Source organism: Myotis lucifugus, unplaced genomic scaffold (assembly GCF_000147115.1).
Source record: "Myotis lucifugus unplaced genomic scaffold, Myoluc2.0 scaffold_414, whole genome shotgun sequence".
Lineage (NCBI taxonomy): Eukaryota > Metazoa > Chordata > Mammalia > Chiroptera > Vespertilionidae > Myotis > Myotis lucifugus.
Genome location: NW_005871462.1, coordinates 464,735 through 478,419, shown reverse-complemented (window position 1 = coordinate 478,419; position 13,685 = coordinate 464,735). Strand labels below are relative to the sequence as shown.

General features: G+C 38.9%; 1 protein-coding gene across 1 annotated transcript; it reads right to left on the bottom strand.

The window, feature by feature from the left end:
* On the bottom strand, nt 1–10,704 carry LOC102417232 (olfactory receptor 18). Its single transcript, XM_006102461.3, has 3 exons — nt 9,766–10,704; nt 7,156–7,180; nt 1–227 (listed from the first exon to the last, which is right to left on the bottom strand). Exons 1-3 carry the CDS (start codon nt 10,702–10,704, stop codon nt 1–3), a joined length of 1,191 nt encoding a protein of 396 aa, XP_006102523.2.
* Nucleotides 10,705–13,685: the final 2,981 nt, after the last annotated feature.

Sequence of the window (13,685 nt, the reverse complement as noted above, 5' to 3'; positions counted from 1 at the left end):
TCACAGACAAGATGCTGCTAGGTTGAGGAACCTTCTCAGGGCCCCCTTCACATCCTTGTTCCTCAGACTGTAGATGAAGGGGTTCAGCATGGGGGTGACCACAGTGTACATGACTGAGGCAACTGAGTTGTGTAGGGAAGAACTGAGGTAGACCCCCAGGCCTGTCACATAGAACAATGAGACCATGGAGAGGTGAGATCCACAGGTGGAAAATGCTTTAAATTTTGCTGGGAACCAAGAGCAACAGTAATTAATATAAATGGGAGAAGTCTGAGAAGTCTGGTCAGAAGGATGAATGGAGCTCTTTGATATTCACAGGGCTGAATATCTGCATTTTGTTGCCTACCGCTGACTCAGTGGCCTAAAGCAAACTCCCCCAACCTGATAATCTTACTGTTTACTAAACATTACCATTGATATGTCTATTTGCGTTCCTAAAAGGCAATTGTGTAGTCTAGTAAATAAAAACAGATGGGAACAGAGACTCAGTGGAACTTGGTCCCTTTGTACCAAGCTCACAACTGGCTTCCCCCATAATTTCCAAATTTATATTTCTTGTCTTGTGTTTTAATTTACGTGTCAGCCCTTTCTCCAAGTCTTTGAACCCGAGGCCATGTGAGCCGTGGCTTCACATTTGGCACCCTTGAACTGGGACTTGGAGAAAAAGTATGCACCAGAGCGGAAAAACAAATCACCGATCGGTGGTGGAAGAATAATTGCATGCAAAACTCATGTCAGATATGAAGCCCACAGATCCGTAAGTGCTCGGGTAATTTCTTTTGTTTCAGCCAGATCATAATGGGGCAGAATTCGTCGAAAGGGGAGAGACTTTCTTGTAGACTTTTGGCTTGCATGCTCAAGGATAAGGAAATTGCAGTGTCAGAAGGTCCTCTTTTACGGTTTCTACTGATTATTATAGAATATAATCCATGGTTTTCTGACGAGGGTACATTGGATGTTGTATGTTGGGAAAGAATAAGTCAGAACTTGAAAGAAGCTTAGCAGCAGGGGAAAAGTTTGCCTCCAAATTGTTTCTCCTGGTGGAAAATGGTATTGCATTTGCTAGAGCCTTTCAGAGAAGAAAATCCTCCTCCCTTTGCACTCTCCGCTCCTAAAGAGGAGCAGAAAGATAAATTGGAGGAATGGCCTTCATGTCCTGATCCTGAAACATTTAACTCACCACTAATAGAATCACCTATGCAAAGAGCTATCCAAGGAGGATTAAAGGACATGACAGTGGAGGATAGACTTGCTTTTCCTATTATACAGGTAGCTAACCCACAATTCCCAAATCAAATAATAAGACAGCATGAAAGATTTGACTTTAAAATGATAAAGGCCTTGCGTGATAGTGTGATACAGAATAGTCCCAATGCTCCATTTACTAGAGAAATTATAACTAACATTTCTGATGCATTCCTAGCTCCTTATGATTGGTATTCTCTGGCCCCTGCAACTCTGGATGGAGGAGATTATTTGCTATGGAAGGAGAATTTTTAGAGAAATGTCAAGAACAAGCTTCTTCAAATCTCAGACAGAATGTTCCCATAACCTTTGAAATGCTTGCAGGACAGGGGCAATTTAGCTACGTCCAGAATCAGCTCCAATATGTTCAACAGGCATATGAGCAAATTAGACTTTGTGGAAGAAAAGCCTGGTGGAGTTTACCAGCAAAAGGGGAACCTGAGGGAGCCTTCAGTAAGTGCATGCAGGGGCCCACTGAATCATTCTCTGATTTTGTAGCTCGCCTCACTCCATCAGTGAGATTCAACATGAGAGACCAGGAGACATTTTGACTCAGCAGTTAGCTTATGAAAATGCCAAATGCTGATGGTAAGAAATGTCTAACGCCTCTAAGAAAAAAATAGTACCATTACAGAAATGATTCAAGAATGTTAGACTGTGGGGTCAAATTTTTTTCAAGCAAGCTTATTAGCTGCCACAATAACAACGAAAAATAAAAATTGCTACAATTGCGGACAGCAAGGACATTTTAAAAGGAATGCAAGCAACCAAAAAGGACACAAGGTGGCACTCTAGGAGAAGGCATGAGCATTCCGCCTCCCAATTTAGGTAATGCAGGTCTATGTCCCAGATGTCAGAAGGGGAATCATTGGACTAGCCAATGTAGATTTCTATTTCATAGAAATGGCCAGCCATTAAATCAAGACATAAGAAATGGCCAGCCGCAGGGAAACGGCCAGAGTGGGGTCCCCCCGCCCTGTTGTTAAATAAGGGGAATTTCCACCCTGCCAGGCCCAAAGTAGATTCCTTCCTTCAACTCACTCCAGGAAGTGCAGGCTTAGATCTCAATAGTACAGTAACAATCACCCCGATCCCTGATATGGCTAGACAAGTTGTTCCTACAGGAATTTGGAGACCTGTGCCACTAGGAACATCAGGCTTCGTCTTAGGGAGAAGTGAAAATACTCTAAAAGGATTGACTTTTTCCTGGAGTCATAGATTCAGACTATGGGAGAAATCAAGGTAATATTAGAATCCAAACGTATTATGCAAATTACTCCAGGACAAAGAATTTCTCAGCTTCTTCTTTTACCTTATATTCAGCAAGGTGAAGTTATAAATAGGAAGCAAGGAATACAAGGATTTGGAAGCTCAGATATATATTGGATACAGAAAATTAGCGAGGCCCATCCTATGTTCAATCTAAGAATAGAGAGAAAACTGTTTAAAGGTTTAGTAGACACTGGAGCAGATGTTAGTGTTATCAGTCAAGAATTCTGGCCTCCAAGTTGGTCCATGATAGAAGCTATGGGCTCTGTTATGGGAGTTGGAATTCCTGATAATACGCAGCGCAGTGCTGCAGTGTTATAGTGGCAATATGAGGAAGGACAAGCAGGATGGTTTCAGCCCTAGTCTCTGGAATTGCAGTCAACTTATGGGGCTGAGATGTTTTAGAAGGTTTACAAACTTGTATTATTACCGGCAAGGGACAACAGTTAATAACGCAGATGGGATATCAAGCTGGTCAAGGTTTAAGAAAAGATAATCAGGGGATTAAAGAACCCATTCAAGCCAAAGGAAACACGGGAAGACAAGGATTAGATCAGCCTTTTTAGGAGTGGTCACTGCTCATAGGGTGGTCACTGCTCAATCTCCTCACCCCCATGCTGATCCTATACAATGGAAAGATGATAGACGTATATTGGTGGATCAGTGGCCATTAACCAAGGAGAAATTAAGTCATATTCATGAATTAATACAGGAACAAGTAGAGGCTGGTCATATAGAACCATCCAATAGTCCTTGGAATACTCCTATATTTACAATCCCTAAGAAGGCAATAGGAAAATAGCAATTGTTACATGATCTTAGAGCCGTTAATGCTACTATGCATACCACAGGAGCTTTACAGCCTGGACTCCCAGCACCTTCACAAATCCCTCTAGATTGGTCTCTTATAGTAGTAGATCTTAAGGATTGTTTCTTCACCATTCCCTTGGCACCGCAAGATAAACAAAGATTTGCCTTTTCAGTACCATCTATTAATAATATAGAGCCTATGAAAAGATATCAATGGAAAGTTTTGCCTCAATGAATGGGCAATAGCCCTCCTTTATGTCAAAAATATGTAGCTCAAGCTATTCAGCCTTTAAGGGACAAATATTCCCAGTGTTATATTGTCTATTACATAGATAACTTGCTCCTAGCAAGTCCATGGGAAGAACAGACTTAAGCAATGTTTTCTCAATTAGAAAAGGAATTTCTTAAATTGAGGCTTTAAAATTGCTCCAGAAAAAGTAGAGAAAGAAATGCCTTTCAAATATCTAGGAACCATAATTGAAAACCAATATATTAGGCCTCAAAAGGAAGAAATACGAAAAGATTGCCTTAAAACCGTAAATGACTTTCAAAAATTATCAGAGGACATTAATTGGTTAAGACCTTATCTAAAAATCTCTACAGGAGAGATGATAAATTTATTTAATATACTTAGAGGTGACTCTAATCTTTCCTCGCCCTGAGTTTTGACAGATGAAGCTAAAAAGGAGTTACAAAGAATTGAGCAGGCAATCTCCTTAGCCCAAGTGGCACGAGTACTGCCTGAATTGCCTTTATTGGGACAGATTAAGCCTACTGCAAATAGTCCCACTGGAGCCATCTTCCAAAATAAAGACTCTCTTGCTATTATTGAATAGGTCCACCTAGGACATCAATCCTCTAAAACTGCAATTATATATACAGAACTTATGGCTCAATTGATATTTCAACTTAGAAAGCTCTGCAGACAGCGTAGAGGAGAAGAACCCCAATGCATTTACCTTCCCCTCACTGGGAAGCAATTAGAAATGTTATTTCAGACTGATTTAAATTGGCAAATTGGACTGAGTGGATATTCAGGGGAACTTAGTTGTCACCTACTAAAAGACAAATTATTACAATTTCTGTATTATACCCCTATTATTATACCAAAAAATACTAGGCAGGAACCTATTTCTGAAGCATTAACTGTTTTTACTGATGAATCGTCTAACGGCAAAGCTGCTTATCATACAATGAATTTAGACTGAGTCATCCAAATTAGTCATACTTCTGTACAAAGAATTGAATTAGAAGCTATTAAGGCTGCATTACAGAATTTTCAAAAGCCTCTTAATATTATCTCTGACTCTTCTTACGCTGCAGGTTTAGTAAATAGAATTGACACTGCTTGTTTAAAATGGCTCAATTGGGATGTGAGGAGAGAGCAGAGTGCCTGAAAAATGGCTCCTCTGTGTAAAAAAAAAAAAAAAAAAATGGCTCAACGACCAAAGTTTATTTTTACTATTTAAACAAGTTCAGCAGATTGTACAACAGAGACAATATCCTTTTTATATTACTCACATAGGGGCTCACAGTTTATTACCCAGCCCATTAACTAAAGGAAATGCACATGCTGATCATTGGTTGCTTTATTAAAAACAGGCCTCAGAGTCTCATCAGCTTGACATCAGCCTGCCAAAATGCTACTAGACAATTCTCAATCTCTCAACAGCAGGCAAAACAGATTATCAGAGAATGTCCCACTTGCATGTTACATCTACCTCAAGGGCCTAACACAGGAGTCAACCCTAGAGGTTTACTAAGGGACCATATCTGGCAAATGGATGTAACACCTTTGGATGCCTTGGGGCATTGCATGTCTCTGTAGACACCTTTTCAAAAGTCCTATGGGCTATTGCATCTACAGGAGAAATGGCAAAAGAGGTTATTAATCATTGCCTAGCTGCTTTTGCCATCATGGGAATTTCAAAAATTATTAAAACTGATAATGGGCCTGCTTACACAAGCTGTCATTTCCAGCAATTTTGTAAAAAGTGGAAAAATCAGCACATTACAGGAATACCATATAATTCCCAGGGAGAGGCCATTATTGAACACCAACATCAGCGGCTAAAATCCACTTGGCAGGAAGTCTCTGAACTAGGAAACCATAAGGATCTTCATTAATTAGAAGTGCTGCATGGTGATAAAAAAAAAAATAATAGACATGTTGTATTTACAATGATGACTGCCCAAGTTTTAGAGAAATACTAAAAATGATTACCATGTAAGACAGCTTTATTGTGATGTTAAGAACAGAAATTCGCTTTTATCACATGCCCACTCTATATCACAGGAACAACACTAGAAAAATTATATGCATCATGTCATTTAATCACACATCTGTCCTACAATGTAAGGAATATTTAAAACTCTCATTGTGAAGATGAAGTATCTGTAGCTGAGGGAGATTAAATAACTTCTTCAAGGTCACAGAGATGTAACATGGTAGACCAAATTCTGATCCAGGAAGTCTGACTCACATCCTATTTCTAAATAACAGCTCTATACTGTACTTTGGAAGAGTTATATAAAAAATAATTGTAATGAAAGAATAGATTAATAATAATATTAATAGCTATAACTTTCTCACCTGAAAATCTGAGCAGCAATATGCTAGTGAATGTTAACAGTGGAAACAAGAAGAGAGTTAAGTAGGATGTCTGCCAGCATGCAGTTAAAGTTCCTTCCATTAGTTGATGCCACCTGTCTGTGTATTTCTATGTTCTAATGGATAAGCCTTGGAATGTTCCTTGATTGTTCAGAAACCTTCTCTTCTCAGGATGACAGGAATAATTTTAGTATTACACAGTGTCATTAACCCTGTTCTCAATGCCTTCCAAATCTAAACTACAGAGGAATCAAGGGAACCTGGTCAAACTTGTAACAAAAATCAGGGGCAGGCAGGTGCTTATGATTGGACCACAGGGCATCTAGAAGTTTGAAGAGGATGACAGAGGCCAAATAAATTATCATTCTTGACTCATATTTTATTTCCACCCTAGGCCAGTGATGGCGAACCTTTTGAGCTCGGCGTGTCAGCATTTTGAAAAACCCTAACTTAACTCTGGTGCCGTGTCACATATAGAAATTTTTTTGATATTTGAAACCATAGTAAAACAAAGACTTATATTTTTGATATTTATTTTATATATTTAAATGCCATTTAAAAAGAAAAATCAACCAAAAAAATGAGTTCACGTGTCACCTCTGACACATGTGTCATAGGTTCTCCATCACTGCCCTAGGCCCTAGGTTGGCAAACTGCGGCTTGCGAGCCACATGCGGCTCTTTGACCCCTTGAGTGTGGCTCTTCCTAAGCCTTAGGAATACCCTAATTAAGTTAATAACAATGTACCAACCTATATAGTTTAAGTTTAAAAAATTTGGCTCTCAAAAGAAATTTCAATCATTATACTATTGATATTTGGCTCTGTTGACTAATGAGTTTGCTGACTACTGCTAGGGTTTCATATTTTAAAATAAACTTTTTGAAGTGTTATACTTATGCAGATATTATGTTACCTAATTATTTCAAACTCTCACTCCCTTTCTTTCTAATATCTTTGAGTTTGGATTTCTAGATTCATTAAGATTTTCTATGGGTACCTTCCTAATGCCCAAAATTCAATACTTCATCTCCTGTCCTTGAAATTTCCCATTTCTGACCCAATCCTGGGTTTGAAATTTGCAGATCATTGCTGACTATTTAAATAATTTCTTGGAATTGTCTTTAAAAGTTTCCCAAATAATTTTATTAGTAAGAAGATATCCCCAGTTGGCTTCCCTGCAAAGCAGACTGTGACAGTGATTAGCATGCAGGGCGTTTACCAGCCAGTGCTCCTAGAATCAACACCTGTGGAAGAGCAGATCAGTTGTCATGAATATGGCTTCACTTACAGAGAAATATGACCTTCGTCTTAGGTCCTGGGAAGTAACCTTTAAGCCCTTGAAATTTCCCTAGTGATAGGAGTCATCGATTGCTTATTTGTGGTGGGCCCCATGGACCGTATCTGATAGTTTATGCTAATGAGATGACTCAACAAGGGAATTGGTCATGCCAAAAAGGCCAACCATGTAAATCAAGAGATGGAGCTTTAGGCCAACTGACATCAGCCCTGGGCAGAAAGACTGGAAACTGAGTTCCACCAAATGGGCAATAATTCAATTTATCACAACTACATAATGAAGTCTCAATAAAACCTCTGTCTGCTCTGGCCAGTGTGGCTCAGTTGGGTGGAGTATAGTCCCATACATTAAAAGGTCATGGGTTCAATCCCTTGTCTGGGCACCTATGGAGGCAGCCAATCAATATTTCTCTCTCTCTCTCTCTTTCTCTTCTCTCTCCATCCCCTCTCTCTCAAATCAATAAATATATCCTCAGGTGAGGATTAAAAATAATAAAATAAAACCTCTGGCCACTAGTGCTCAGGTGTGATACCAGGTTGGCAATTCTGTGAGTGTTATCTCATATTGTAGCCAGGAGGAGGTAATGTATCAGAACTTCATGGGGTGAGAACAACAAGAAGCTTTATACATGGAACATTTCAGATATTTCCAGATGTGCATCTTCTTTAGACTAGTTCTAACTTGTATTTTTTTGCTATAATAAAACTGTAATCATAAGTGTAGCACTGTTCTAATTTCTGTGACTCATTCAGGTGAATTATTAAACTTGAGGAAATTGCCCCGCTGTGAGTCATTCTAGCAAATTATTGAATGTGAGGGAGTCCCTGAATTTGTGGCCAAATGGTCTGAAGTGAGGGTGGCCCTGGGGACTCCTGAACTTGTGGCTGGTATCTGAAGTGAAAACAGTCTTACAGGGACTGTTCCCTCACACTCTGTGGTTATGCAAACTCTTTGTAACAAGGAAGGGCTGTGGAAGAAGTCAAGCCAAGTTGAAGTCCATCAAAGGTCTCCTAAAATCACCAGGAAGGTCTGGGTTGAGGATGATTTTTTACTGTTGGCTGGAATTGGTGCCAAAATGTGGGCTGCTTCAGAAGGAGGCATGACTTTGGTTAACATGGCTCTCTGAAGTTGAGGCAGATCCCTATGAAGGTTGATGCTCAGGGGTAAGTGGTACACCCAACATTTGGAGCGACTTGTCCCTCATTCCTAATAGGACATCTTTTATTTTATTGTGGTAAAATAACCATACGTAAAATTTGCCATCAAAACCATTTTAAATGTCCAGTTCAGTGGTATTGAGTCCATTCACATTGCTGTTTAACCATCACCACCATCCATCTCCAGAACTCTTTTCATATTGCAAAAATGAAACTCTTTGTTTCCCAATTAAACACTAACTCCCTATCCCTCTTCCCACAGACCCTGGAAACCAAAATTCTATTTCATGTCTTTATGAATTTGACTACTTTAGGTGCCTCATATAAGTGGAATTATACAGTATTTGTCTTTTCATGTTGGGCTATGTAATTGATGGAGGAGATGTTAGATAGAATGGAGAAAAGAATTATAAGGAATATTGGGAATCATATATCCCAGTTTTGCTAGGAAACTCCTGTTGATAAGAATTTATTCAAACACGTTATTAAACTATTTAATTTCAAGATGTTCTGGTTTGAACAAGAAATAAAATAATCACCCCATTTTCTCAAGAATCTGACCAAGATGATGAAGGAGCAAAAATATGAAAAAATAGAGAAGAGTCATGAGGAAAGTATAGAAAGAATAAATAACAGAAAGAGAGAGCTATTTTTCTTTTCTTTTTTCCATCACCATTTATTCCCTCTATGCAGTCTTCCACCTCCACCGCCACCCAAATCACCACATTGTTGTCTATGTCCATGAGTTCTCCCTCTTTTGTTTTTCTTTTGTCTTCAATCCCTCCACCCACTACCACCCCAACACCCTCCCACAAAGCTGTCTATCTGTATCTATTTATAATGACTGAAACAAGACTGCTCATAACCAAGAGTCTTGGATAGTACATAAGGAAAGTGAGAAAGGTATACTGATGCCCTCTGCATAATCCTGGAGGAGCAATGATTTAAGTAAGGAGTCCAAATTAATCTCCCAATTCCATTACAGCTGTGCTAAGAGGAAAAATTATGTAAACAGAAATCAAAGAGCCATATAGGTACATAGTATACACTATGTTACTACATATTCAGAATTTCTTTTTTTTTTAATATATTTTTACTTATTTCAGAGAGGAAGTGAGAGAGAGATAGAAACATCAAAGATAAGAGAGAATCATTGATTGATTGGCTGCCGCCTGCATGCCCCACACTGGGTATTAAGCCAGCAACCCAGACACATGCTTCGACTGGGAATCGAACCATGACCTTCTGGTTCAAAGGTCAACACTCAACCACTGAGCCACACTGGCAAGGCCATATTCAGAATTTCTTGTTGTTTGATTTTGCTGCTTTTTCCAGTCTATGAACAAAAATGATAGCACAGGTATAGAGATCAGACTGGTCTTCTGATCATCCTCCATAGGGCACTCTTGATGTCTCTGTTCCTCAGGCTGTAGATGAAGGGGTTCAGCATGGGGGTGACCACAGTGTACATCACTGAGGCCACTGCATCCTTCTTCAGGGAAGATGAGACAGCTGAACTGAGGTATACACCAAGGCCTGTTCCATAAAATAAGCAAACAACTGACAAGTGAGAGCCACAGGTAGAGAAAGCTTTATACTTCCCACCTGCTGATGGGACTCTTAGAATGGAGGACACAATTCTATAGTAAGAGAAAAGGATCCATGAGAGTGGGACACCACCAAAGATGGCTCCAATAAAGTAGATCAATATGTCATTGGTGAAAGTGTCAGAACAGGCAAGTTTGAAAAGTTGAGAAGGTTCACAAAAGAAATGAGGGATTTCCACATCTGCACAGAAGCTAAGTTGTGACACAAGGAAGTAGTGCAGCTGGGAGTCCAAAAGGCTGATGGAAAATGACAGCAGGACCAACAAGGCACAGAGGCGGGGGCTCATGATGACCAGGTAGTGTAGGGGCTGACAAATGGCCACTAACCGGTCATAGGCCATAACAGCCAGGAGTAGACTGTCCAAACATCCAAAAAGAGAATAACAGGTAGCCTGAGTTAGGCAGCCTGCATAGGTGATGGATTTGCTGTGTGTCTGGAGGTTCAGCAGCATCTTCGGAACTGTGGTGGTGCTGAAACTGATGTCAGCCAAGGACAAATTGGAAAGGAAGAAGTACATCGGTGTGTGGAGGTGGGAGTCAGAGACAACAGCCAGGATCATGAGTAGGTTCCCGAGCATGGTCACCAGGTACATGGATAGGAACAGCCCAAACAGAAGAGGCTGCACTTCTGGATCACCTGAGAGTCCCAGGAGGAGGAATTCAGAGTCAGCTGTCCGATTCTGTGGTTCTATGCAGATAGGACACATTTTGAAAAAGAAGAGAGTATTAAATATATGGAACAAGTGTACAGGTGTCCATATTTTGGATTCAAGCAATTCATAAATAAAGTATTTACAATTGAGGAGCATACACCCTCTCCTTTTATTACCTTCAGTGACATTTCTCAGTTGCTAACTTTTTTAGAATTCTTTTCTTATTAATGTCTGGGCTATTCACCTGTTTCCATATATGCTCACTGCAGAGACACTGGGTCAATAAATATTAGAGATAAAAGAACATTTTGAGACTACAAGTCCATGAACAGAATAAAATATCAGCCTTTCACTTTTGAAGGAAAAATGTGGAATGAGAAATATTCTTTTCTAAGACAAAAATCATTATAATTGAAAGACACTAAGAGATTGAATGTACTTTATCTCACCCAAATGCAGTATAAGAAATGCTTTTAACTTGGAATGTAGTATAGAGGAGCTAAAACCACATTAACTGTATTCTAACTTAAAATAAATTACTCATAATCAGATAGCACTTTTATATGGCAGTTATCATTACGGTTTTTATGTTTATTTGGTTGTATGACATCCATTTTCCACAGAGATAAGTGCTTACTTAAATGTGTGAATTGTCTGGTCAAAGTCCCCTCAAATATAACTCACATATAATTATTTGTTCTTGGTGCACTTTACATTTTGAAATATATGTTTGTGTTAAATGCACAAAATCATACAGCACCACTGATCCTGAAGATGGTATTAATTTAGAATGCATCAATTATCCTATATAATAAAAGCCTAATATGCTAAGTGTCTGGTCATCCAATTGTCCGGTCATCCGATCGTCCGTTCAACCAATCAAAGCGTAATATGCTAATGATATGCTAAGGCCTCTCAACCGCTCGCTATGACGTGCCCTGACCACCAGGGGGCAGACACTCCGACTGGTAGGTTAGCTTGCTGCTGGGGTTCGGTCGATCAGGACTGAGCGTGATGGGCCAGACAAGCCCTGAAGCCCTCCCATGTTCCCTCCCCAGCTGGCCAACCTCCCGCATCCCTCCCAGGCCCTGATCGTGCACTGGTGGGGTCCCTCAGCTTGGCCTGCGCCCTCTCGCAATCCGGGCTAAGGGACTCCCCTCCTCCCCACCCCTTGCTGAGTGCACGAATTTTGTGCACTGGGCCTCTAGTTAAATAATAACTTTCATGAATACTCTGTATTTATTTTTCTTTTTTGAAAGGTTATTTTCCATAAGTGATACAGAATCTCAGAGAAACATCTGAGGTTGAGTTTGCACTTTTCTGTTTTGGTTTGGAGTGGATTGGTAAAACTTCTTAAATTTGTCTCTAATCACAAACATTTGTGAAGGGTTGATTTCTCATCAAAACCAACTCTCCAATGAACAGTTGAGAAATTTAGGACCAAAGCCAGGCCTCAAATCTTACGTTGGCGTTTTTATGCCATTTTAAGAGCTTTCCAAGTCAGTTCTTCCTTAGAGAGGGATTGCATTTCTCCTAAATTCAGCCCCCTGAAGGCAACTCAGGTAATTTCTTTTGTCAGGTCAAAACATGATATAATTACTGAAGTATTGCTTTGTCAAAATATGTATTCCTTTGTGTGACATGCTAGATTTCTATGGATATATCTTATCATTTCCATTTTGTAAATACTACCTAACTTTACGTAAGTAAGCAATATTATAATAAGCTATTTTTGCATTTTTAAAATGATATAATTTAGGAAAAATTAAAAGGGATAAAAGAACAAAGACTACTATTGCAAACACTTGAGTTGTTTGATCATCTGTAAAATAGATATATTAATTAAACTGACCTTATAGGGTTGTTGTAAAAAAATAAAATTAAATTATAAATATAAAATACTTAAACATTGGTTATCAATGGTATTTGATCATTATGATTGTCTATCCATCTTTTAAAATGTAATGATGGACTGGCTATAACCTAGAACCAATTAAACCAGAATTTCTGCACATAAATCCTTTGAGCATATTAACATATAGTCAGTGTAGGGAACCATTGCCAGGCTATTAATAAATGTTGTATTAATATTACCTACTATTATCAGTACATTTTTATCCAGTTCTCATGTTAAAATGTAAATATTCAAAATATGCTATAAAACTCATATTTTTAAAATATGTTTTTATTGGTTTTTTAGAGAGAGAGGAACGGAGAGGGAGAGAGAGATGGAAACATCGATGAGAAATATTGATCCACTGCCTCCTGCACACCTCCTACTGGGGATTGAGACTGAAACCCTGGCATGTGCCCTGACTGGGAATCAACTGTGATCTCCTGGGCCTCTAGTTAAATAATCCACTCAATCCACTGTGCTACACTGGCCAGGCAGAACTCATACATATTATTGATAAAACTTGAGAGTATTTTGCTATCCCTGCATGATCCTCCCCTGCACTTCAGTTGTTCAAAGACAAATACTGTCATGAATTTGGTGGATGCATTTTCATTTCAATATATTTATAACATTAGTATTGAGTTATGCATTCATAAGCAGTTTTCTTGAAAACTTACCTAAATATGCTCATACTACATATACTATTCCCTAAGTTCTCATTTACCACATCATTGCACTTCAAGTCTCTCTGTGAAATACATACATCGATTTCAGCACTTTAAATGATGCTTGGTGTTACCTGAGGCATAGACTTGATTTTATTTTCAATTTTTTTATGATGACAGCACTAAGAAAATTCTAAAGCCTCTTCTCCATATCACACGAGTGAAAATATTCTAAAGACATATGCATAAAAGATAATTGTTTAAGTTGAAAATTTTGATATATGAGCAATTTTACTATTAATTACCTATACTAGTTTTCCCAATAATTAGACAAAATCAACTACATGCTCTGATTGCCAAGGTATAAAATTAGAAAGTTCCCTGAAGTCTGACTAGCAATAGTCTTTTCAGGATAGAGCCATGAAAATACCCATCTTGTATAGGGAATGATGTTTTGATATCTCGGGTTTACA

Coding starts and splice junctions, on each gene's coding strand:
- LOC102417232 (XM_006102461.3), bottom strand. CDS start 10,704: ATGTGTCCTATCTGCATAGAACCACAGAATCGGACAGCTGACTCTGAA. Junction 7,181..9,765: donor GGAGGATGATCAGAAGACCA/GTCTGATCTCTA, acceptor GCTCTTCCACAG/GTGTTGATTCTAGGAGCACT. Junction 228..7,155: donor GATTCTAGGAGCACTGGCTG/GTAAACGCCCTG, acceptor CTTGGTTCCCAG/CAAAATTTAAAGCATTTTCC.